At 45.2% G+C, this 23,770-nt stretch overlaps 1 protein-coding gene and 1 long non-coding RNA gene across 2 annotated transcripts; both read left to right on the top strand.

Moving 5' to 3' along the window:
• Window positions 1–66: 66 nt before the first annotated feature.
• LOC116989915 (zinc-binding protein A33-like) lies at window positions 67–23,770 on the top strand. The gene is made up of 7 exons (XM_033047469.1): window positions 67–504; window positions 599–694; window positions 1,333–1,566; window positions 2,424–2,446; window positions 2,544–2,662; window positions 10,277–10,452; window positions 23,453–23,770. Exons 1-7 carry the CDS (start codon window positions 94–96, stop codon window positions 23,768–23,770), a joined length of 1,377 nt encoding a protein of 458 aa, XP_032903360.1. The 5' UTR covers window positions 67–93.
• Window positions 20,655–22,406, top strand: LOC116989836. The gene is made up of 3 exons (XR_004416340.1): window positions 20,655–20,792; window positions 22,257–22,279; window positions 22,364–22,406. It is a non-coding gene; the product is annotated as an uncharacterized LOC116989836 (long non-coding RNA).

The raw sequence follows: 23,770 nt of genomic DNA, 5'->3' as shown, positions 1-23,770 counted from the left end.
CTAGTTCTGGACTTCCCCAACATCGGGAATAAACTTCCTGCGATACTGCAGGAGTTCAGCAGCAATGCGGAAGTGAAACTGCCACGAATCAACATGGCTTCAAAACAACAGCTTGAGAGTTTAAGGGAAGATCTAATTTGTCCCATCTGTTTAGACTTATACACCGATCCGGTGTCACCAGACTGCGGCCACAACTTCTGCCGCTCCTGTATCACACAGTTATGGGAACATGAAGATAGAAACTCCTGCCCGGAATGTAGAGAGGTGTTTACAGACCGCACCCTCAGGGTTAGTCGGGCCTTGGCGAGTCTGGCTGAGAAAGCTCGAACACTGAACCTGAATCTCAAAGGGAAGGAAAGTAAATTTAACTGCGAGAAACATCAGGAGGAACTGAAACTGTTTTGTGAAACGGACAAGAAACTGATCTGTGTGATTTGTGCAGCTGGGCGGGAACACAAGACTCACAGCTTCATGCCGGTGGATGAAGCTGTTGAAATCTACAAGGTAAAATAAATCGAATTGTGACCACTTCCATGTTTCATGACATTGTTTGTATCTGATTCTATTATTTTGTTTTTTTTCACAACTCCAATCTAAGGCTGAGATCAAATCTTCCTTGGAATCTCTCACTCAAAATAAATTGGCGTTGGAGCGAATGGAACAGCAACAGAAGCAGAAGATTTGTGGAGTTCTGGTGAGGTATAGGGGCTAAGAGGTACTTCTGCAGTTGTACAGGGCCCTAGTGGGACCACACCTGGAGTATTGTGTTCAGTTTCGGTCCCCTAATTTGAGGAAGGGCATTCTTGCTATTGAGGGAGTGCAGCGTAGGTTCACGAGGTTAATTCCCGGGATGGCGGGACTGTCATATGCTGAGAGAATGGAGCGGCTGGGCTTGTATACTCGAGTTTAGAAGAGTGAGAGGGAATCTTATTGAAACACTTAAGATTGTTAGGGGTTTGGACACGCCAGAGGAAGGAAACATGTTTCCGATGTTGGGGGAGCCCAGAAGCAGGTGCCACAGTTTAAGAATAAGGGGTAAGTCATTTAGAATGGAGATGAGGAAACACCTTTTCACACAAAGAGTTGTGAATCTGTGGAATTTTCTGCCTCAGATACTTTCAAGAGAGAGCTAGATAGGGCTCTTAAAGAGTCAGAGGATATGGGAAGGCAGGGATGGGGTACTGATTGTGGATGATCAGCCATGATCACATTTGATGGTGGTGCAGGATCGAAGGGCCGAATGGCCTACTGTCTCCTCCTTCCAAAGCTGAAATCTTGAGCAGACCTATTATCCATATTGCATTGTAATAATACCTGTCTTTCGTTTGCCAGGATCAGTCACAGTTTCTGCAGTCCCACATCAGGTCCCTGTTTGCTGAACTGCACCAGATTCTCTTCGATAAAGAACAACGCCTACTTAAATATCTCGGCGATGAGAAGGAGATGATTCTAAATACAATGGAGAAAAATCTTCAAGAGATTCAAGTGCGTTTGAATCTTCTGCAGCAGGAACTCCCAATTTTACCGAAACAACTGGATCAAGTGAATGGTGTGACATTACTCCAGGTGAGAGGTCGCATATCACTTTAGTTCAATGATAAAGCACAGTCACAGCCCGTTTACTAAAACGTTCCATGTCCTCTCCACTGAAGGTCCTCTAAGATTTATTAAGGACCATTGTATATTTGTGGCTGTGAGTTTTGGTCTTGTCACAAACAGATATGATTTTCAGATATGCTTCATAAAACATAAGATCCACCATCAAATCATGCATTTCATTTAATACGGTAAATGAGTTCAGTATTTGCAGTATTCTCCTTTACTTGCATCCTTTCAGATATACCACAGTGTTCTTCTACGTTGCTCTTTCTCCCGTGGTTCTACATCTTCACTGAACTTTCTTCTTGCTATCAGTGTGTCCACCGCCCTAATAGTTGGGGATTTTCGGCAGACTGTCGAACGATTTGGAGAGGGCGATCACGGTGGCGCAGCGGTAGAGTTCCTGCCTTTACAGCGAATGCAGCGCCGGAGACCCGGGTTCGATCCCGACTACCGTTTGCTGCCTTGTACGGAGTTTGTACGTTCTCCCCGTGACCTGCGTGGGTTTTTTCCGAGATCTTCGGTTTCCTCCCACACTCCATAGACGTACAGGTTTGTAGGTTAATTGGCTTGGTAAATATGAAAATCGTCCCTAGTCGGTGTAGGATAGTGTGAACGTGTGTGGTGCTCGCTGGTCGGCGCGGACCAGGTGGGCCGAAGGGCCTGTTTCCGCGCTGTATCTCTAAACGAAACTAATCTAAAAGGTGGGAGGAGGGGGTTGAGGGGTGGGGGGGGGGGGGGGGGGGGAGGGGTGGGAGGGGGGGGGGGCGGGGATGTGGAAGGTTGTCTCAATCAATTGAGATTTTGTGTTGTCATTATTTCAGGAAGAAGCTGGTCGGAAGCGAAGGTAGGATGTATTCTTTATTGAACCCCTGCACGATTTTGTGGAATAATTCACAAAGGTGTTTACGTTAATATTAAAACTAACTATCTAATATTCGCAGGGTTGGACGTGGGGAGCATTCATTGTCGGTAGCAGAAGGAGCTCTGCCGGTTGAAAAATTCGATCACCCGTTTTTGTTGAACGTACCTTTGAGAAAAATGTTTGGCATCATTAAGCGAGGTAAGATTGGCACAAATTCATCCATTGCAGTTTATGTATTAGATATCAGTGTGAATTGCAAAAAAGACAAAAATAATGGAGATAAGTGGAATTAGTTTAGATCAGTTTTTTATTTTCACGTGCGCAGTAAAAAGCTTTTTTTATTTGTTCGATTAAATTAAATATTTATCCTAGTCCCAAACAAACCTGCATGGAAAGATCACTGTCAAACCGTCAGCGGGCGACGTCAGGTCCATGAACACAGGCAGTACAAGAACACAACACAACCTTGTTAAGTACTGGAGTCAGATACTTAAATAACCATCGAGAAACCATCAGGTAAAACCAACGTGCCTTTAATCATGGTTTCAGAGGGGGAAAGGGAGAGAGCGTGCTCACACTACCACCAGGGCTTTTATACTAAGCAAGCCCCCTTTTGTGGCTACCGGTATTACAATAGGTGTATGATATCTCTTAAAGGGGCATACACCACAATCCTCCCCCTTTAAAACCCTTAGTTTTACACAAAAACTAAGGGGAAAAGTACACCATACCTACAACAGATCATATAATAGATGACAAAATTACATTATCACCTTCACCTTATATTTTGCAAGCACAATATAATAACACCATCACCAATACGTGAGGGAAAAAAAACCCAACACACACAGGAAACATCACTTAGTCAGTCCCGTATTCAATGTCAAAGTTCATCAATCAACCTCTGTGGCGGCCTTGATATTCTGGTTGAGCGTCTTAATCCAGATTCTACAGGCGAACACCGCACTTCCGAGCTAGGGAACACCTGTTTTGGTATTGCAACCACCTGGTCAGGAACCTGTACTGCTACTTTAGCTGGTGAAATATCCAACGAAGGCATAGGTGCTTCTTTGGCAGCTAGAACAGGATAACAAGACATAGGCACAATAGGTTCCAATTCCTTATTGGACCATTGGCCCCCCATTGATACTGGCTGATCCGAAGCACTTAACCGAGGTTCCAGATGAGGAGCAATAGTAGACTGTACGATTTGATCCACATGCCGGCGAATCTGGCCATCGGCCGTGTTGACTGCATACATTAGAGGTCCTTGTACCTCCGCAACAACTCCCGGCTGCCATTTCTGGTTTCTATAATCGCGGGCAAGTACAGCTTCACCAACATGGAAACTCCTGGTAAGACGTTGAGGTGCACAATGGAACACTTTCTGTTCCACTTGTCTTCTAAGATCAGGACGAACTAAGTCCAATTTGGAACCCAACTGTCTGTTGAAAAACACCATCGCAGGTGATTGACCTGTTACAGCATGAACCGCATTTCTATAGTTGAACAAAAAATTGTCCAATTTATGTTGCATAGGCAGATCCTCATGTTTCATTGCTTTAAGCGCCTTCTTAAAGGTCTGTACAAAACGCTCCGCCAGTCCATTTGTTGCCGGATAAGGTGCCGACGTATAGTGTTTAATGCCATTAGTCTTCAGAAACTTCTTAAAGTCTTCCGATACAAATTGAGGCCCGTTATCCGAACATATTTGTTCAGGCAAACCATACCTTGCAAAAATTGTTCGTAACGTCGCAATCGTCTTCTGAGACGTAGTCGAGGACATCTTTATAACCTCTGGCCATTTCGAATGCGCATCTACTACCACCAGGAACATAGACTCTTGAAAGGGTCCTGCATAATCAATATGAACCCGTTTCCATGGACCAGACGGCCATTCCCATGGATGGATAGGGGCCAATGGAGGTGTCTTCTGCTCAAGCCGACAGCCAGAACAATTTTTGGCCAATTCCTCAATCTGGCCATCAATACCTGGCCACCATACATATGCACGAGCCAGACTTTTCATCTTAGTGCATCCTAGATGACCAACGTTTAGTTCCTCCAAGCTTTGTTTCTGTAACTTTTGGGGGATCACCACTCTAGAACCACACATCACGGTACCCCTGCACGTAGACAATTGTTCTCTTCTTGCTGAATATTGAGGAAAACGAGAATCTCCTTCCGCTGGCCACCCTCGTACTGTTACATCATATACCCCTGAAAGAGTCCTATTATTCCTTGTCTCACGCTCTATACGTTTGTTATCCACTGGCAACACTTCACAAATGGACATATGAAACAATTCTGCCACATCAGTCATTGGTACATCACTTACAATCGGTAATGGCAATCTTGACAAACTATCTGCATTCCCATGCAACTTTGTGCCTCTATACTGGATGTCATAACGATGTGCACCCAAAAACAAGGCCCATCTCTGCAAGCGCTGTGCCGTCATCAAGGGCACCCCCTTTTTTGGATTAAATATCGAAACCAACGGCTGATGATCCGTAATCAATGTAAATTTCTGTCCATATAAGTAATGATTAAATTTTTTAACACCCCATACCAGGCTAAGAGCCTCCCTATCAATTTGGGCGTAATTCTTTTCAGCCGTGGACAATGACCTTGATGCAAAAGCAATTGGTCGTTCATGACCCCCTGGAAACTGATGTGAAAGCACTGCACCTATACCATAAGGAGATGCATCACAAGCCAGCTTAATTGGTATTGCTGGATCAAAATGTGCAAGCACCTTCCTTGATGTAATCAAGGCCTTACTATCAGCAAATGCCTTCACACATTCCAACGACCAATTCCATTTCACCCCTGATTTTAACAATCCATTTAATGGATACAGGATAGCAGATAAGTTTGGCAAAAATTTATGATAGTAATTTATCAGTCCCAGAAATTAGCGTAACTGTGACACATTCACCGGAGCTGGCGCATTTACCACCGCAGCAATTTTGTCTGGTGATTTATGCAACCCATGTCTATCAATCAAATGTCCACAATACGCCAGTTGTTCCTTGAAGAAGTCACACTTGGCCTTGTTAGCCCTAAGGCCATAACGTTTTAACCTGCCCAACACCCGTTCCAAATTGGAGAGGTGTTCTTCCACCGTCCTACCTGTGATCAAAATATCATCCAAGTAACATTGGGTACCTGGAATACCTTGCAGCACCTGCTCCATGGCTCTCTGCCACATAGCCGGCGCCGAAGCTACCCCAAAAACCAACCTATTATACCTATACAAGCCTTTATGCGTATTAATCGTCAGGTAATGTCTGGAATCTTCCTCCACCTCCATCTGCAAATATGCTTGTGCCAGATCTATTTTAGAAAAATGTTGCCCTCCTGCCAATGAGGCAAAAATCTCATCAATCTTTGGCAATGGATATTGTACTACTTTTAACACTGGATTCACTGTAACTTTAAAATCACCACAAATACGTACTTTCTGTGCTAATCCCGGGCCATCCGGCAAAGCCTTTTTCATAACCGGCACAGTAGGTGTAGCCCATTCACTCCAATCTATCCTTGAGAGCACTCCTTGTTGCTCTAAGTTATCTAATTCAGCTTCCACTGCTGGTCTAATTGCAAAAGGTACTGGTCGAGGTTTAAAAAACTTGGGGGCAGACCCCTCAGTAATTGATATAGTAGCTTGAATACCAACCAACTTGCCAAGTCCTGATTGAAACACCTCTGGAGCTGTTGCCAACACTTCAGCCAATTTACTTTTTGAGGGTCCTATTAACCCCCGCTCCCTATGCTTTACTTCAACCAATTTACTTTGCAAGGGCCCTGTTAACCCCAGCTCCCTGTGCTTTAATGAGTGAATAGTTGACCAATCAAATTTCAGTCTCCTAGCCCACTCTCTACCCAGTAATGGCCGTCCGCCTTCCCTCAGCACGTATATAAACAGATTCCTCACTGTCATACCATTGTACTTGGCTGATACCTCAATCCTTCCTTTTGGCCTAACCTTTTGACCCGTATACGTTTTTAAAGCAATATTAGTCTTCTGCAACCGTTCTTGTGAAAAATACCTATAATAATCCTTCTCATTTATCACCGTTAACGCTGAACCAGTATCCAATTCTAGTTTCAATGAAACTCCTGAAATGGTCAACATTACCCACATTGTATCCAGTTCTGTCGAATTCTGCACTGCTTTAATCTTTAAGCAACTTACTTCTCTTGCTTCTACGTCTGAGTCACTACAACTGCTGCTTACACTACTTTCCCTAACTTCATGGACTAACTTGGCCTCAGCCCCCAATGTCCTTGCTCTATAGTGTTCACTTCTACCAGGCTTCTTTGACCTACAAGCCCGTACAATGTGACCCACTTTTCCACATCCATTACATATTTTATCTTTAAACCAGCAATCTTTCTGATGGTGAGTGGTTTTTCCACACCGGACACATCTCTCAGCCTTTGGTAATAATTTATGGTTTTAAACTCTGGACTCTTCTGTTGTATGGCCGCCGCGCCCTCTTGGGCTTTCTCAAATGACATAGCCATTGTAAATGCTTTGGACAAATCTATATCACCCTCAGCTAACAGTTTTTGTAATAGAGTCTCACTTTTCAATCCACAAATAAATCTATCCCGTAATGCTTGATTTAAAAAATCATCAAATTTACAAAATACAGCTAATGTTCTAAGCTCTGCCAGAAATTGTGCCAGTTTCTTCTAACTGCTGGTCCCTTTTATAAAATGCAAAACGCTCAGATAAGAACAATGGTGCTGGATTCAAGTGTTCCTTTAATTTATCAGATATCTGTTTAAATGTTGCATTTGCAGCTTTTGTAGGATGTAACAACCCCTTTGCTAATCCATAAGTCTTAGCACCCATATAATTCAATAAATTCACAGCTTTCTTATCATCTGCTATATCATTAACAGTACAGAAAACATCAAATCTTTCCAAATATGTGTCCCAAGTCTCTAAGTTGCTCTCGAAGATTCCAAATTTTCCTTTTATTGCCATGTTGCTCATCAATTAGCTTCAATGAAATTTGTAAAACTTGTAAAATGGCACCCTTCTCTTCCGTTTTTAGGCGTGCCAAAAATGGCGGTTCCCGCTTTTGCACCCTTCTCTTCCGGTTTTTAGGCGTGCCAAAAATGGCGGTTCCCGCCCTGTCTGCGCCCTTCTCTCGCAGCGTTTCTTTTTCCTGGACCCTCTAGGTCCGTTTCCAACCAGTCTCTTCAGCCTCCATCGGGTATACAGGCCTCTTTAACTGCTGAAACTGGAAAACCCCCACCGGCACACTATGCCCTACCGACGGTATTCACCCCAACTACCAATGCGTTCCTGGGGCCCACTCTCCGAGGTCACTTCTCCCCCTTGACTGCACTTTGCCCCAACACTCACAACTTTGGAGCTCCAGTCCAGCCTCAACCACACACCCGCCTCTACCAAGCTTCTTTGCCTTGGGAGGGTGCGGGGAGCGTTCTCCACTCGATCTTTCAGGATGCCGAGGTCGGTAAGACATCAGGGTTCTTTAATCTCGTCGCCACTGTTAAGTACTGGAGTCAGATACTTAAATAACCATCGAGAAACCATCAGGTAAAACCAACGTGCCTTTAATCATGGTTTCAGAGGGGGAAAGGGAGAGAGCGTGCTCACACTACCACCAGGGCTTTTATACTAAGCAAGCCCCCTTTTGTGGCTACCGGTATTACAATAGATGTATGATATCTCTTAAAGGGGCATACACCACAAACCTAAACTCACTTCATGAGGGAACCACACATCCTGCACACATTCACATAGAAACAGAGAAACATAGAAAATAGGTGCAGGAGTAGAGGCCATTAGGCCCTTCGAGCCTGCACCGCCACTCAATATGATCATGGCTGATCATCCAACTCAGTATCCTGTACCTGCCTTCTCTCCATACCCCCTGATCCCTTTAGCCACAAGGGCCACATCTAACTCCCTCTTAAATATAGCCAATGAACTCGCCTCAACTAACGTCTGTGGCAGAGAATTCCAGAGATTCACCACTCTCTCTGTGAAAAATGTTTTCCTCATCTCGGTCCTAAAATATTTCCCCCTTATCCTTAAGCTGTGACCCCTTGTTCTGGACTTCCCCAACATCGGGAACAATCTTCCTGCATCTAGCCTGTCCAACCCCTTAAGAATTGTGTAAGTTTCGTTAAGATCCCCCCTCAATCTTCTCAATTCTAGCGAGTACAAACCGAGTCTATCCAGTTTTTCTTCATATGAAACACTTCATAAACATTCATAAACATTCGGACACATGAATTCAAATCCCAGGGAAGCAGTGAAGCAACTTCAACACAATCAATTAATTCACTGGGTATCAAAAGTTCATAAGGTCGTAGGGGATAGGAGCAGAATTAGGCCATTCGGCCCATCAGGTCTACTCCACCATGGCTGATCTATCTCTCCCTCATTCTTCTGCCTTTTCCCCATAACCCCTGACATCCGTCCTAATCAAGGAATCCCTATCTCTGCCTTAAAAAATGTCCATTGACTTGGCCTCTAGTGCCTTCTGTGGTAAAAATGTCCACAGATTTAACACCCTCTAACTAAAGATATTCCTCCTCATCTACTTCCCAAAGAAACGCCCATTAATTCTGAGGCTTCTGAGACTCTCCCACAAGTGGAAACATCGGCTTGTACACGCTGGAATTCAGAAGATTGAAGGGGGATCTTATGGAAACTTTAAAAATTCTTAAGGGGTTGGACAGGCTAGATGCAGGAAGATTATTCCCGATGTTGGGGAAGTCCAGAACTAGGGTTCACAGTTTAAGGATAAGAGGGAAGTCTTTTAGGACCGAGATGAGAAAATCATTTTTTACACAGAGAGTGGTAAATCTGTGGAATTATCTGCCTCAGAGGGCGGTGGAGGCCGGCTCTCTGGATACTTTCAACAGAGATCTAGATGGATCTCTTGAAGACAATGGAGTCAGGGAATTCGAGGAGAAGGCAGGAACGGGGTACTGATTGGGGATGATCACCCATGATCACATTGAATGGCGGTGCTGGCTCGAAGGGCCAAATGGCCTACTCCTGCACCTTTTGTCTACTGCCTAATGTCTGAATTTAATTGAAAAATTGTTATTATACCTGCCTCAACCAATGGCTGATCCCATATACCAAAGGTAGACACACAAAGTGCTGGAATAACTCGGCAGGTCAGCAGCATCTCTGGAGCAAAAGCATGGGTGACTGTTGGGCAGTTCTTCAGTCTGCCGTTCCATGCACTTTTATGTGAAGATCTTGCCCCTGTGATTCATTTAAATCTTTCTTCTCTCACCTTAATTGCCCTCCGGCCATTGATTCCCGTTCCCTGGGGAAACTTCTACGGCATTTATTTTATCATTTGCCTCGTGGTTTTACATCCATCTACAATACATAAATAGTGTTTGTGTGTGTGTGTGTGTGTGTGTGTGTGTGTGTGTGTGTGTGTGTGTGTGTGTGTGTGTGTGTGTGTGTGTGTGTGTGTGTGTGTGTGTGTGTGTGTGTGTGTGTGTGGTGTGTGTGTGTGTGGTGTGTGTGTGTGTGTGTGTGTGTGTGTGTGTGTGTGTGTGTGTGTGTGTGTGTGTGTGTGTGTGTGTGTGTGTGTGTGTGTGTGTGTGTGTGTGTGTGTGTGTGTGTGTGTGTGTGTGTGTGTTGTGTGTGTGTGTGTGTGTGTGTGTGTGTGTGTGTGTGTGTGTGTGTGTATGTGTGTGTGTGTGTGTGTGTGCGTGTGTGCGGCCACAGTCTCATACACTCCTTCATCCCTCCCCACCCACTGAGATTCTCTGTCTCTCTCCGTTCACCCGCAGAGTCTGTGACCTTGGACTTGGAAACAGCGTGTTGGAAACTCGAAGTGTCCGAGGATCGGAAGAGCGTGAAGTGGACCGGGACCCAGAGGAGTCTCTCCGACAACGTGAAGAGGTTTACAGTCTGGCCTTGTGTGCTGGGATCGGAGGGATTCACCTCGGGGAGACATTACTGGGAGGTGGAGGTGAAGGAGAACTGGGGCTGGTGTCTGGGAGTCGCCGCTGAGTCTCTGGCCAGGGAGGGAGAGATCAGCCTGAGGCAGGTGACTGATCTCTGGTCCGTGGATCAAGTTGGAGACGAGTTTCGTGTGAACTCCTTGCCGAAATCCCGTCTCCTCACCGATCCCATCCCAGAGAGGCTGGGAGTTTATCTCAGTTACGAGGCAGGGACGGTCTCATTTTACAGCGCGGACACCAAGTCCCATCTCCACACCTTCAGTGGGAATAAGTTCACCGGGAAACTGTACCCTTTCTTCTGGACTTGGGATGAAAACCAGTGTCTGAGAATCTGTTCCGGGTCCACTCTAGATCTGTAAATGTCTTTGGTCCCGGGTCCAAAGTCAGGAACAACTTCTATTTCAAGGTTCCTTGTCACCTTAACAATGGATATTTTTTGGGGGGTCAAATATGGGGCAGAAACCCCATTCACAACAGACCGACGCGAAACAATTTACATTTAACAACCAAATCATTAATTGTAAAGCCACAAAGAACTTGGAAATAGAACTGGTCAAAAGAATGGCATGCAAACGTAATTGATTTTGGGGATGTGAATGCAATCATTTTTAACTGTGTCTCCACCACCTCGATCAACTCGGTCTTGGAGTTAACTATTTAGAAACATGGAAACATAGAAAATAGGTGCAGGAGTAGGCCATTCGGCCCTTCGAGCCTGCACCGCCATTCAATATGATCATGACTGATCATCCAACTCAGTATCATGTACCTGCCTTCTCTCCATACCCCCTGATCCCTTTAGCCACAAGGGCCACATCTAACTCCCTCTTAAATATAGCCAATTAACTGGCCTCAACTACCTTCTGTGGCAGAGAATTCCACAGATTCACCACTCTCTGTGTGAATTTTTTTTCCTCATCTCGGTCCTAAAAGATTTCCCCCTTATCCTTAAACTGTGACCTCTTGTTCTTGACTTCCCCAACATCGGGAACAAACTTCCTGCATCTAGCTTGTCCAACCCCTTAAAATGTTTGTAAGTTTCTATAAGATCCCCCCTCAATCTTCTAAATTCTAGCGAGTACAAACCGAGTATTTCTCTTTTAACAGATACTGGCTGGCCGCAGAGGTGTTTGTATCATCGATTGCTTTTCTTTCAGATTTGTGACACCCGCAGTATTTCTTCGATTTTCATAGGCCCCTACAATAAAAAATTATCGGAAAAAATTTGAAGAGGATATGAAGTGTGGGCATGTTCAGATTGGGACGTGGAGATCTTCCTGGAGCCTTCTTGGGATATTAATGGAAATTACCCCCACGTTCATAAACGACCAAAGGGTGTCGGCTTTTTTTATTTAGCACACTTCGCAATCAGAAAACAAAATCTCTTCTTGTTATGTGGTCCGTGGCTCGTGACGGTGAGAAATCCCCACCCTCACTGCAGATAGCTGTGGGGGTGGCACAGCGGTAGAGTTGCTGCCTCACAGGGCTAGAGACACGGGTTCCATCCTGACGATGGGTGATATCTGTGCTGAGTTTGTACGCTCTAATCCGTGATCGCGTGAGTTTTCTCCCACAATCCAAAGACGTTCAGGTTTGTAGTTTAATTTGCTTCGGTGAAATTGTAAATGGTTCCTTATGTCTATGATAGTGCTAGTGTATGGGGTGATCGCTGGTTGGCGAGAAATTCTGTGGGGGAAATGGCCTGTTTCCGCGCTGTATCGCTACAATCTCAAGGTACACTTGCCAATACGTGAGCAGCTTACAGCCAGGTCTATTCAGCAGCAGTTCAGAATTCTTGCTTGGGGTGTGATGATATTTCAGCCGAGAAATAAAACGAATGTAATAATATTCACATTGTTTTGGTAGTTATCATCATACAATGATTCGGAAGCCATAATTGACAGTAGGTTAAGGCATATAAAGCACCGTATAGGATATTCAACTCATGGTCAGTATTTTTGTGATTTTGTAATTCTGATACGATTTATAATCGATACGAAATAATGACAGAACTTTTATGAAACACAATGTACTCAACATTTTCATGCATATATGTACGCAAACTATTGTCAAAAATGATGGAGTTGCATAAAATACTGTGTGAGTGGAAGCAAATAATAAATGATGCCAAAATGCAACTAAACTGGTTAATCAGGTGTGATTCAATAATATAAAAATAAGTAAGTAAGTAAGTTTATTGGCCAAGTATTCACATACAAGGAATTTGCCTTGGTGCTCCGCCCACAAGTAACAACATGACATACAGTGACAGTTACGAATGACTCAGAAAACACTAAACATTAATAATAATAAAACATTAATGATGAAACACCATTGATCAAGCATGTGAACCAACAAAATACCAGATCAAAGGGAGGCTACAGATATTTTGGCTGTTGAGTAGAGCAACTACTCGTGGATAAAAACAGTTTTTATGTCTGGCTGTGGCAGCTTTGACAGTCCGGAGTCGCCTTCCAGAGGGAAGTGATTCAAAGAGTTTGTGGCCAGGGTGAGAGGGGTCAGAGATGATCTTGCCCGCTCACTTCCTGGCCCTTGCAGTGTACAGTTCATCAATGGAGGGAAGGTTGCAGCCAATAACCTTCTCAGCTGATCGGACGATTTACTGCAGCCTCCAGGTGTCGTGCTTGGTGGCTGAGCCAAACCAGACCATGATGGAGAAGGTGAGAATAAGAAATCAAAACAGGTCCCACAAGAGTGCTTCTCCGTTCAATACAGCCACCCAGCCATTAAGGTTACTCCCATATTATTTATGTTTAATAAAGAACTGCAGATGCTGGAAAAATCGAAGGTAGACAAAAATGCTGGAGAAACATCAGCGGGTGAGGCAGCATCTATGGAGCGAAGGAATGGGTGACGTTTCGGGTCGAGACGCTTCTTCACCTAAATGTCACCTATTCCTTCGCTCCATAGATGCTCCAGGACAAGGGGCCACAGTTTAAGGATAAGGGGGAAATCCTTTAGGACCGAGATGAGAAAAACATTTTTCACACAGAGAGTGGTGAATCTCTGGAATTATCTGCCACAGAAGGTAGTTGAGGCCAGTTCATTGGCTATATTTAAGAGGGGATTAGACGTGGCCCTTGTGGCTAAGGGGATCAGGGGGTATGGAGAGCAGGCAGGTACAGGATACTGAGTTGGATGATCAGCCATGATCATATTGAATGGCGGTGCAGGCTCGAAGGGCCGAATGGCCTACTCCTGCCCCTATTTTCTATGTTTCTATGTTACTATGCCGCCTCACCCGCTGAGTTTCTCCAGCATTTTTGTCTACCTTCGATTTTTCCAACATCTGCAGTTGCCGTGTAACTGCGCAGGTCTTTGCATTACTTGCTGTCGCCATCTCCTGGTTGAAACCAGCGCATTAATGAAGTGCAATGGAGATTTCCAAAACGAAGTGCCGGAGGAACTCAGTCGGCTGGACAGCGTCTGTGGAAGGAAAAGAACAGGGAGGGCTGAGGCAGAACTTCGCCCAAAAATAATGTGCCATTCGAGGATTAAATGGGAGCTTAAATCTGGTTCCAAAACATCACTTATACGCACAGTTGGTCCTTGGAACATAAACTAGGGAGCAGAAGTGCAAGTAGACTAAAGCCTCTCTCGTCTCTCATCACAGATGCTGCCTGACCTGTTGAGCATTTGATGCTATTTCAGATTTTCAGCGGGGTTTTTTCATCGAAACTCCAAATAAAATGGGTGAGAATCTCCGTGAAAGTGTGGCGGTGAAAATTGGTGTCCGCGCCGTAAAAAGAAACCGCCCCGGGGTCGTAGCTGAGGTAGACTCCCACATTCCCGGGGATTGGAACGGCGGAAAGGGGGGATGGTTGGGAGGTATTTACATTGAAGTTGTCACCAGCTCTTTGGTTGGTCCAGAATCCATTCACTAACGTCAGGTCGACCCGTCTCTTCCTCTCCTTCGACTCTGCGGCGACTTCCGGACCCAAATTTCTATTATCTGCGACCTCCACCTCCCAATGATGTCTCCCCGAAGCGAGCCCCACCCATCCCAGTGCACACGGGCAGACAGTAAACCTCTTCCATGTGTCCGGGAGATTCCTTTGTCTCCTGGTCCATCTGTTTTGTGTCTAACTCCGTGTTCCCAATTCATTGTTATCCAGGCTTATTTACTGTTTCAGGTGTCTCTCTCTGTCCCATGAGAATCAGGTTGTTGTTACAAGGATAGACACAAACGGCTGGAGTGACTCAGCGGGTCAGACAGCATCTCTGGAGAAAAGGAACATGTGACATTTCGGGTCAAGATCCTTCTTCAGATTGTTACAAGGATGCTTGGCTAAGGGACGCATTGAAATTTAGTGTCGCGAATGCAAAAGCTTTGCTAAGAAGGGCTGCATTCGAGTTTCTGCCTCGATGCGTTCTATGTAACAGCTTAACGAATATCTGATTGCAGAGAATTGTGGACGCAGCCCAGACCATCACACAAACCACTCTCCCTTCCATCGGCTAACATAGATACATAGATACATAGAAAATATGTGCAGGGGTAGGCCATTCGGCCCTTCGAGCCTGCACCGCCATTCAATATGATCATGGCTGATCATCCAACTCAGTATCCCGTACCTGCCTTCTCTCCATACCCCCTGATCCATTTGGCCACAAGGGCCACATCTAACTCCCTCTTAAGTATAGTCAATGAACTGTGGCCTCAACTACCTTCTGTGGCAGAGAGTTCCAGAGATTCACCATTCACTGTGTGAAAAATGTTTTTCTCATCTCGGTCTTAAAGGATTTCCCCCTTATCCTTAAGCTGTGACCACTTGTCCTGGATTCCCCAACATCGGGAACAATCTTCCTGCATCTAGTCCAACCTCCGTAGTCACAAGTCCAACCTCCGCAGTTTTGGGGACAGAGCCTTCTCCAGGGCAGCTCCCAGGCTCTGGATCTCCCTCCCCCAACTGATCCGCAATTCCGTGTCCCTCACCATCTTCTAGTCCCGCCTCAAGACCCATCTCTTCACCTCTGCCTATCCTTAGCCCCATGTCCCCGTCCCTTTTCATCTGTGCATTAATTGCCTCATACTGTGTTTTGTATTGAATTCTGTCTTTACTTTGTGTACTAGTCATGTCTCTCCTATTTATTTCATTCCCCTTACATGTTTTTCCTCTACCTGCTAAATTTTTGTAAGGTGTCCTTGAGACTCTTGAAATGCGCCCATAAATAAAATGTATTATTATTATTATTATCTAGCCTGTCCAACCCCAACTCACTTACACCTCACGCTGCCTTGGCAAGGCCACCAACATAATCAAGGACGAGTCTCACCCGGGTCACTCCCTCTTCTCCCCTCTCGTCTGTCAAGTGGTACAGAAGTGTGAAAACGCACACATCCAGTTCAGCGACTGTGTCTTTCCGGCTGTTATCAGGCAACTGAACCATCATATCAACAACTAGAGAGTGGCCCTGACCTGCCACCTACCTTATTCGAGACACGCTGACCATATTCAATCGGACGTTACTGGACTTTATCTTGCACTAAACTTTATCCCCTTGATCATGGACGGTTCGATTGTAATCATGATTGGTCTTTCCCCTGACTGGTTAGCACGAAGCTAAAGCCGTTCACTGTACCTCGGTTCAGGTGACAATAAACTAAACTGAATAAACTAAATATAAAGGGTGTATTATCCAAAGATGCCCCTGAATGGAATTGGTGCTTTTATATAGAATGTACAGAACACCTGATGATAGAAGTGAGAGTGCAGGAGTGAGATCGGCCGACTGACCAAACGGTGCCAGCACAACAACCTGGCTCTCAACATCAGTAAGACCAAGGAACTGTTTGTGGACTTTGGTAGGGGAAGGATGAGGACCCACAATCCTGTTTGTATCAACGGGACGATGGTGGAAAGGGTCAATAACTTCAAATTCCTGGACGTGCATATATCAGAAGATCTTTCCTGGACCCAGCACACCGATGCAGTTGGAAAGAAGGCACATCAGCGACTCTACTTCCTGAGAAGATTACGGAGATTCGGCATGTCGAAGTGGATTCTCCTAAACGTCTACGTGGTGCACAGTAGAGAGCATGCTGACCGGTTGCATCGTGGCCTGGTTCGGCAACTTGAACGTCCAGGAGCGGAAAAGACTACAAAAAGTTGTGACCACTGCCCAGTCCATCACCGGCTCTGACCTCCCCACCATCGACGGGATCTATTGCAGTCGCTGCCTCAAAAAGGATACCAACATCATCAAAGACCCACACCATCCTGGCCACACACTCATCTCACCATTGCCATCAGGAAGAAGGTTTAGGAGCCTGAAAACTGTAACGTCCAGGTTCAGGAACAGCTGCTTCCCCACAGCCATCAGACTATTAAACACGACGACGACAAATAAGCTCTGAGCTCTGAACTGCAAAAGACTATATTATTATTTGTTATTTGCACAATATTTGTAATTTATTGAACTTTTTCTTTTTCCCCCCGTTATGTACAATGTTTCCATATTCCCATATTATGTTGTGCTGCAGCAAGTAAGAATTTCATTGTCCCGTCCGGGACAGATGACAATATAACACACTTGACTCTTGACTTGATATCATGAGTGTGCTCATCTATAGTTTCGTTTAGAGACACAGTGTAGAAACAGACACTTCGGACCAGGCCGAACAGCGATCACCCGACCACTAGTTCTATCCTGCACACTCGGGATAATTTACAGGAAGACAAATAACCTACAAACCTTAACGTCTTTAGCATGTGGAAGGAAACCGGAGCACCGGATCGCAGGGAGAACGTACAAACTCGGTACAGACAGCGTTCGTGGTGAGGATTGAATCCGGCTCTCTGGCGCTAAAAGCAGCAACTCTACCGCTGAGAATTGATCGCAATGTGAATGAATAGACCGTCCGACCCAAACGAATCTAAAGAAACCCGCGCACTGTTTTGTGTTTTGTGCTGTACATTTCAATAAACACATTTTAAACTTTAAATATTGTTTTTAAATTCCGTGCGTCATGGGTCATGCGAGGAGACTCGAAGGAGAATGGGGTCGAGAGGGCAAGATCGATCAGCCATGATTGAACGGCGGAGTAGACTTGATGTGCCGAATGGCCAAATTCTGCTCCAAGAATTGAAGATTATATATATATGCATATATTTATGTATATAATTATATATATAATTGCCTTTATGGTTTATGTACATCGTCTGACATATAAGACAAAGAAAGTAATAGTGATGCTTTAATCAAAGTTGCTTCTGATCCATGAGAATGAACCTTATTTATCTCTAACATGCCTCTCACACACAGGCACACACAAACACACATTCATATCAATATATATATAAGTAAAATTTAATTTTGTGTACAGTGTGTGTTAAAGCAATAGAAGGGAATCTGCACAAGGGAAACTACGCAAAGGAGGGGGCTGGGGAGGAAAGATGGGAGGTGTAGATGGTTTATGCATGCAACCTATAATGTAGCTACCTCATCACCATTAACCACGCCCCATCATATTAGTATGACTGTGATATCCTCCCTTTGTTTCCTCCCACTTGGTCCCGGTACGCCTGAAGCTGGATGCAGTCAGTGCTGGGACGTGTGTGCCATGTGCTTTAATAAACACTTAGTAAAGGTTACAGTGTGTCAGGTATCAAACCTTTACATGGTGTCAGAAGTGGGATGCCCCATTGGGGCAGCGTTGAAGTACAAACCGTACAGCGAGGCAGGGACGACCAACTTGTGTTCCTTGATGATAATGCCGTCCCGGAGCACCAGCTCATCGCGAACCTTTAAAGGGGGGGAATAGGGGAATAGGGGAACAGGGGGAAAACATTTACAACAAAATTAACTAACATATGTGAGGTGTATAGATGCGCTGTATCAAACACTGTTCCCTGCAACACTGATTACACCAAGGATGACAGAGCGGATTACACAGCGGGAGGATTACATACCGGGTCGCGTTTTGCATAAACAAATTGCGGCCGTGACGTTCCGTTACGTACTACACGTCAGTCTATTGGATTTCGGAGGAGTGGTTTTTCTTGCTCCTCCAGTATCTTTACCGTGAATCAGGAAGCTGCCGAAATGGTTTCCAAGGCACAGAGTGAGAATTGGTCGGATGAGACAATTTGCTCCATCTGCCTTGAATTCTTCACCAATTCGGTTTCACTGGAGTGCGGGCACAATTTCTGCCGCCACTGCATCACTTGGTGCTGCGAAACGAAGAGTGTGAATTGCTGCCCGGAGTGCAGGCGCGAATTTCCGGGTATCCCTTCCGCGATCAACTGGGCCCTGGCGAGTCTGGCCGAGAAAGCACAAAAGTTAAAGCAGAGCCAGAAGGAGAAGAAAAGTAAACTCCTCTGCGAGGAACACGAGGAAGAGCTGAAACTGTTTTGTGACACAGACAAGAAACTGATCTGTGTGATTTGCCGGGACGCGCGGGAACACAAGTCTCACAACTGTATACCGATTAAGGAAGCTGTCGAAATCTACAAGGTAAAGGCTTCAGGACTCCAGTGCTTTGAGCGACAGGGAGAATATGAGTAGGCTGGGACTCTATTCCCTGGAGCACAGGATGATCTTCTGGAGGTGTACAAACCCATTAGAGGAATAGATCGGATAGACGCACAGAGTCTCTTGCGTCGAGAACAGGACAGAGGATTGACGTGAAGGGGGACTAATTTTATAGGAATCTGAGGCGTAGCTTTTTCACACAAAGGGCGGTTGGTGCATGGAACGAGCTGCCAGAGGAAGCCGTTGAGGCAGGGACTATCGCAACGTTTAAGAAGCAATTGGACAGATACATGGATAGATACATAGATACATATATACATAGACAACAGGTGCAGGAGTAGGCCATTTGGCCTTTCGAGCCAGCACCACCATTCAATGTGATCATGGCAGATCATCCCCAATCAGTACCCCGTTCCTGCCTTCTCTCCATATCCCTTGATTCCGCTAGCCCTAAGAGCCCTATCTAACTCTCTTTTGAATGTTCTAACTCTTTTGAATGGGGGAAAGGACAGACGTAGATGGGAATGGGCCAAACGCACGTAGGTGGGGCTAGTGTAGATGGAACGTGTTGGTTGTTGTGGGCATGTTGGGCCAAAGGGCCGGTTTCCACACTGTATGACTCTATGGCTCATGAGAACTTTTTCCACCCAATACCAGGATCAGATGAAATCCACCTTCATCTCTCTCTCCAAGAAGATATCAGAATTCCAGGAAATGGAACTGCAGCAGAAACAGACGATTATTAAGATTAAGGTAAAACAAACCACTTTTGGTTGATTTCCTCGGCTCGCGATTATCTTTGCTTCTTTCGTCACACTGACTGAATGAATGAATGAATGAATGAATGAATGAATGAATGAATGAATGAATGATGAATGAATGAATGAATAAGTTTATTGGCCAAGTTTTCACATACAAGGAATTTGTCTTGGTGCTCCGCCCGCGAGTGACAACATGACATACAGTGACAGTTAGGAATAACACAGGAAACATTAAACATTAATAATAAAACATTATCGATTAAACATGTGAATTAATTAAAATACCAGAGCAAAAGGAGGCTACAGATTTTTGGTTATTGAGTAGAGCTACTACTCGTGGAAAAAAAAAAGCTGGTTTTACGTCTGGTTGTGGCAGCTTTGACAGTCCGGAGTCGCCTTCCAGAGGGAAGTGATTCAAAGAGTTTGTGGCCAGGGTGAGAGGGGTCAGAGATGATCTTACCCGCTCGCATCCTGGCCCTTGCAGTGTACAGTTCGTCATTGGGCGGGAGGTTGCAGCCAATAACCTTCTCAGCTGAATATTAATATTTAAATAGAGTCTGAAAACTGTAACATCCACGTTCAGGAATAACTTATTCCCCTCAACCATCAGGCTATTAAACGCTACAACTTTCAAATAATACAGCTCCGAACTACACAGACTACGGACATTATTTTTTGTCACTGCACTATTATTTGTGTATATATATATTTCACTTTTTGTTGTTTATTATAGCGTTTACAGAGCATTATGTTTACATATCTGTCGTGCTGCTGCAAGTAGGCATTACGTCGTTCTGTATCAGGATAGATGACAATACAACTCACGTGTCTCTTACTTCTTCATTTAAAAGAAACAATCACGCTACCTACAGACTCGCGTGGCTTCAGAATTCCCTGAAGTGCACAAGGTTCTCACCGATAAAGAACACAGCTTAATCAAAGGCTTCAAGGAAGAAGAGGTGAAATTCGTGAGCATAATGGAAAGACATCTTAAATACATTCAAGATAAGTTAATATCCATCCAAGGGAAGCTGGCAAACGTGGGAAAACAGATGAAGCAGAAAGATGGAGCTATCTTCCTGAAGGTGAGTGTCCAAATGCACTCCTCTATCAGATAGCTCCTCTATCAACTCGTTGGTACAACAGGCAGTGAAGAAAGCGAATGGCATGTTGGCCTTCATAACAAGAGGAGTTAAGTATAGGAGCAAAGAAGTCCTTCTGCAGTTGCACAGGGCCCTAGTGAGATCACACCTGGAGTATTGTGTGCAGTTTTGGTCTCCAAATTTGATGAAGGACATTCTTGCCATTGAGGGAGTGCAGTTTAGGTTCACGAGGTTAATTCCCGGGATGGCGGGAATGTCATATGCTGAGAGAATGGAGCGGCTCGGCTTGCATACTATGGAATTTAGAAGAGATGAGAGGGGAAATTAAGGTTTATTGTTCAAATTCAATCAGCTCTGATTTTGTTGTCGTAATCTAGGTTAGACTTCCGCTTCCTGTTGGTAACCCATGCTTCCCCTCTCCCTCCATTCCCGACCCTTCCCAGTTCACCGACCAGTTTGACTGCCCTTCTGATTACATAGTTTCCCTGTCTGCTTTGTTCTCACCTTCTCCCAACTAACGATGGTCTATGCAACATTTTCCTTGAGAGTCATCGATGGATACAGTGTGGAAACAGGCCCTTCGGCCCACCTCGCCCACACCGGCCAACAATATCCCAGCTACCCTTGTCCCACTTGCCTGCGCTTGGTCCACAACCCATCAAACCTGCCCTATCCATTTTCCTGTCCAACAGTTTCTGAAAAGATGGAATAGTCCCAGCCTCAACTACCTCATCTGGCAGCTCGTTCCATACACCCACCATCCGGTGTGAAAATGTTACTCCTCGGATTCCTATTAAATCTTTTACCCTTTACCTTGAACCAGGGTCCACTGGCCCTCGTTTCCCCAACCCTGGGTAAAATACTATCTGCATCTACCCGATCTATTCCTCTCATGATCTTGTACACCTCTATAACATCTCCCCGCATCCTCCTACGCTCCATGGAATATACCTCACACCCTCTAGTCCTGGCGACATTCCCGTAAATCTTTTTCTGAACCCTTTTATGCCGTAGCTCTGTATTTCCCTCTCCCCTGATGCCCAGGCTGAAGAAGGGTCTTCTCATCCCTCCAGGGATGTTGCCTGTCCCGCTGAGTTACATCAGCATTTTCTGTTTATCTTGAGTAACACTTGCTGTGAATAGGACGTCCCCTTTTACGTCACCAAGCACAGGCTCCGCCTCCTAAACAGAATATAGAACAGTACACTAGATAGACACAAAAAGCTGGAGTAACTCAGTGGGACAGGCAGCATCTCCGGGGAGAAGGAGTGGGTGACCTTTCGGGTCGAGACCCTTCTTCAGACCCGAAACGTCACCCATTCCTTCTCTCCAGAGATGCTGCCTGTCCCACTGAGTTACTCCAGCTTGTTTGTGTCTATATTCTGTTCAAACCAGCTTCTCCAGTTCCTTCCTACATAATGCATCTTTCTGTTTTATTCATTTCAGGAGGAAACCTCTCGGAAAAGCAGGTAGGACAATGTCTTCTCTGAAACTTTGTTCCAATTGGACACGTGTTTATGATGTTCAATTTATAACACTTTACTTTTTTGCAGCCTCAACGAAACAGGTCAGAAAGTGTCGGTGACTGGAGGCAGCCTCTTCATGGGACATTTCAACTGCACTTTAACGTTTGCAGTGTGGAGAGAATATATTGACACTGTTAAATCTGGTAAGTATTTCGTCACAATTTGATTTCTAAAAGTCAAGGTGGTATTTTACTAACTTAGAGCGGCACAGGAGTGTACCGGATAGATTTACTGTGTTCAGTTCTGGGCACCATGTTATGGGAAAGATGTTGTCAAGCTGGAAAGGGTACAGAGAAGAGTTAGACAATAGACATTAGACGATAGGTGCAGGCATATGCCATTCTGTCTTTCAAACCAGCACAGCCATTCAATGTGATCGTGCCTGATCATCTACAATCTGAGGAGAATGGGATTGAAAGGGAAAGATAGATCAGCCATGAACGAATGGCAGAGTAGACTTGATGGGCAGAATGTCTTATTTCTGCTCCTAGAACGTATGAGAACTGTTATGGAGCAACTTGGGGAGATCTTTAAGAAGGATCGCCAGCCATTCTTGTGGATTTCTCTGCCGCAGAAGGCAGTGGAGGCTAAATCTCTGGATATTTCCAAGAGAGTTAGATAGAGCTCTTAAAGATAGCGGAGTCAGAGGATATGGTGAGGAGGCATAACAGGGTACTGAATGTGGATGATCAGCCATGATCACGTTAAATTGTGTTGTTGGCTCGAAGGGCCGAATGGCCTACTCCTGCACCTATTGTCTGTTGTCATTTGCAGATCTTCTCGTTAACAGCAGAAGGAGGTACCTGGGACCAATGGTCAAGAATTCCAGTTTCAGTCTCTCAACGTAGCGACGCACCAGGATCTCTCTATTAGAGTGATCATATTAATCTACAAATCCTCACATACCACAGACCCTCTAATTATCTGCTTCTCCCCCCAGACTCTGTGACCCTGGATGAGGATAGCGCGCATCCGTAACTCGAGGTGTCCGGCAGCCTGATGAATGTGAGATTGACCGGGGTCAGGAGAAGCCTCCGCAACAACAGGAAGAGGTTTATGGAATGTCTCTGTGCGCTGGGATCGGAGGGATTCACATCGGGGAGACATTACTGGGAGGTGGAGGTGGCGGGGAGTCGGCGCTGGAGTCTGGGAGTCGCCGCAGAGTCTGTGGAGAGGAAGAGACGTGTCGACCTGAAACCAGAGGAAGGATTCTGGACCATCGAGAGATATCGCGAGGAGGTTTCCACAAGCAATTCTTCCCAGACCCCTCTCTCAGCGGGTCCCGTTCCCGGGAGGGTGGGAGTTTACCTCAGTTACGATTCGGGGACAGTCTCATTTTATAATGCGGACACCAAGTGCCACCTCCACACCTTCACCGGGAATAAATTCGTGGGGAAAATGTATCCCTTCTTTGGTGCTTGGGATGAAAATTAA

The sequence above is a fragment of the Amblyraja radiata genome, chromosome 30 (assembly GCF_010909765.2).
Source record: "Amblyraja radiata isolate CabotCenter1 chromosome 30, sAmbRad1.1.pri, whole genome shotgun sequence".
In the NCBI taxonomy this organism is placed as follows: Eukaryota; Metazoa; Chordata; class Chondrichthyes; order Rajiformes; family Rajidae; genus Amblyraja; species Amblyraja radiata.
The sequence above is the reverse complement of the archived record's forward strand: the minus strand, read 5'-3'. Positions and strand labels throughout refer to the sequence as shown.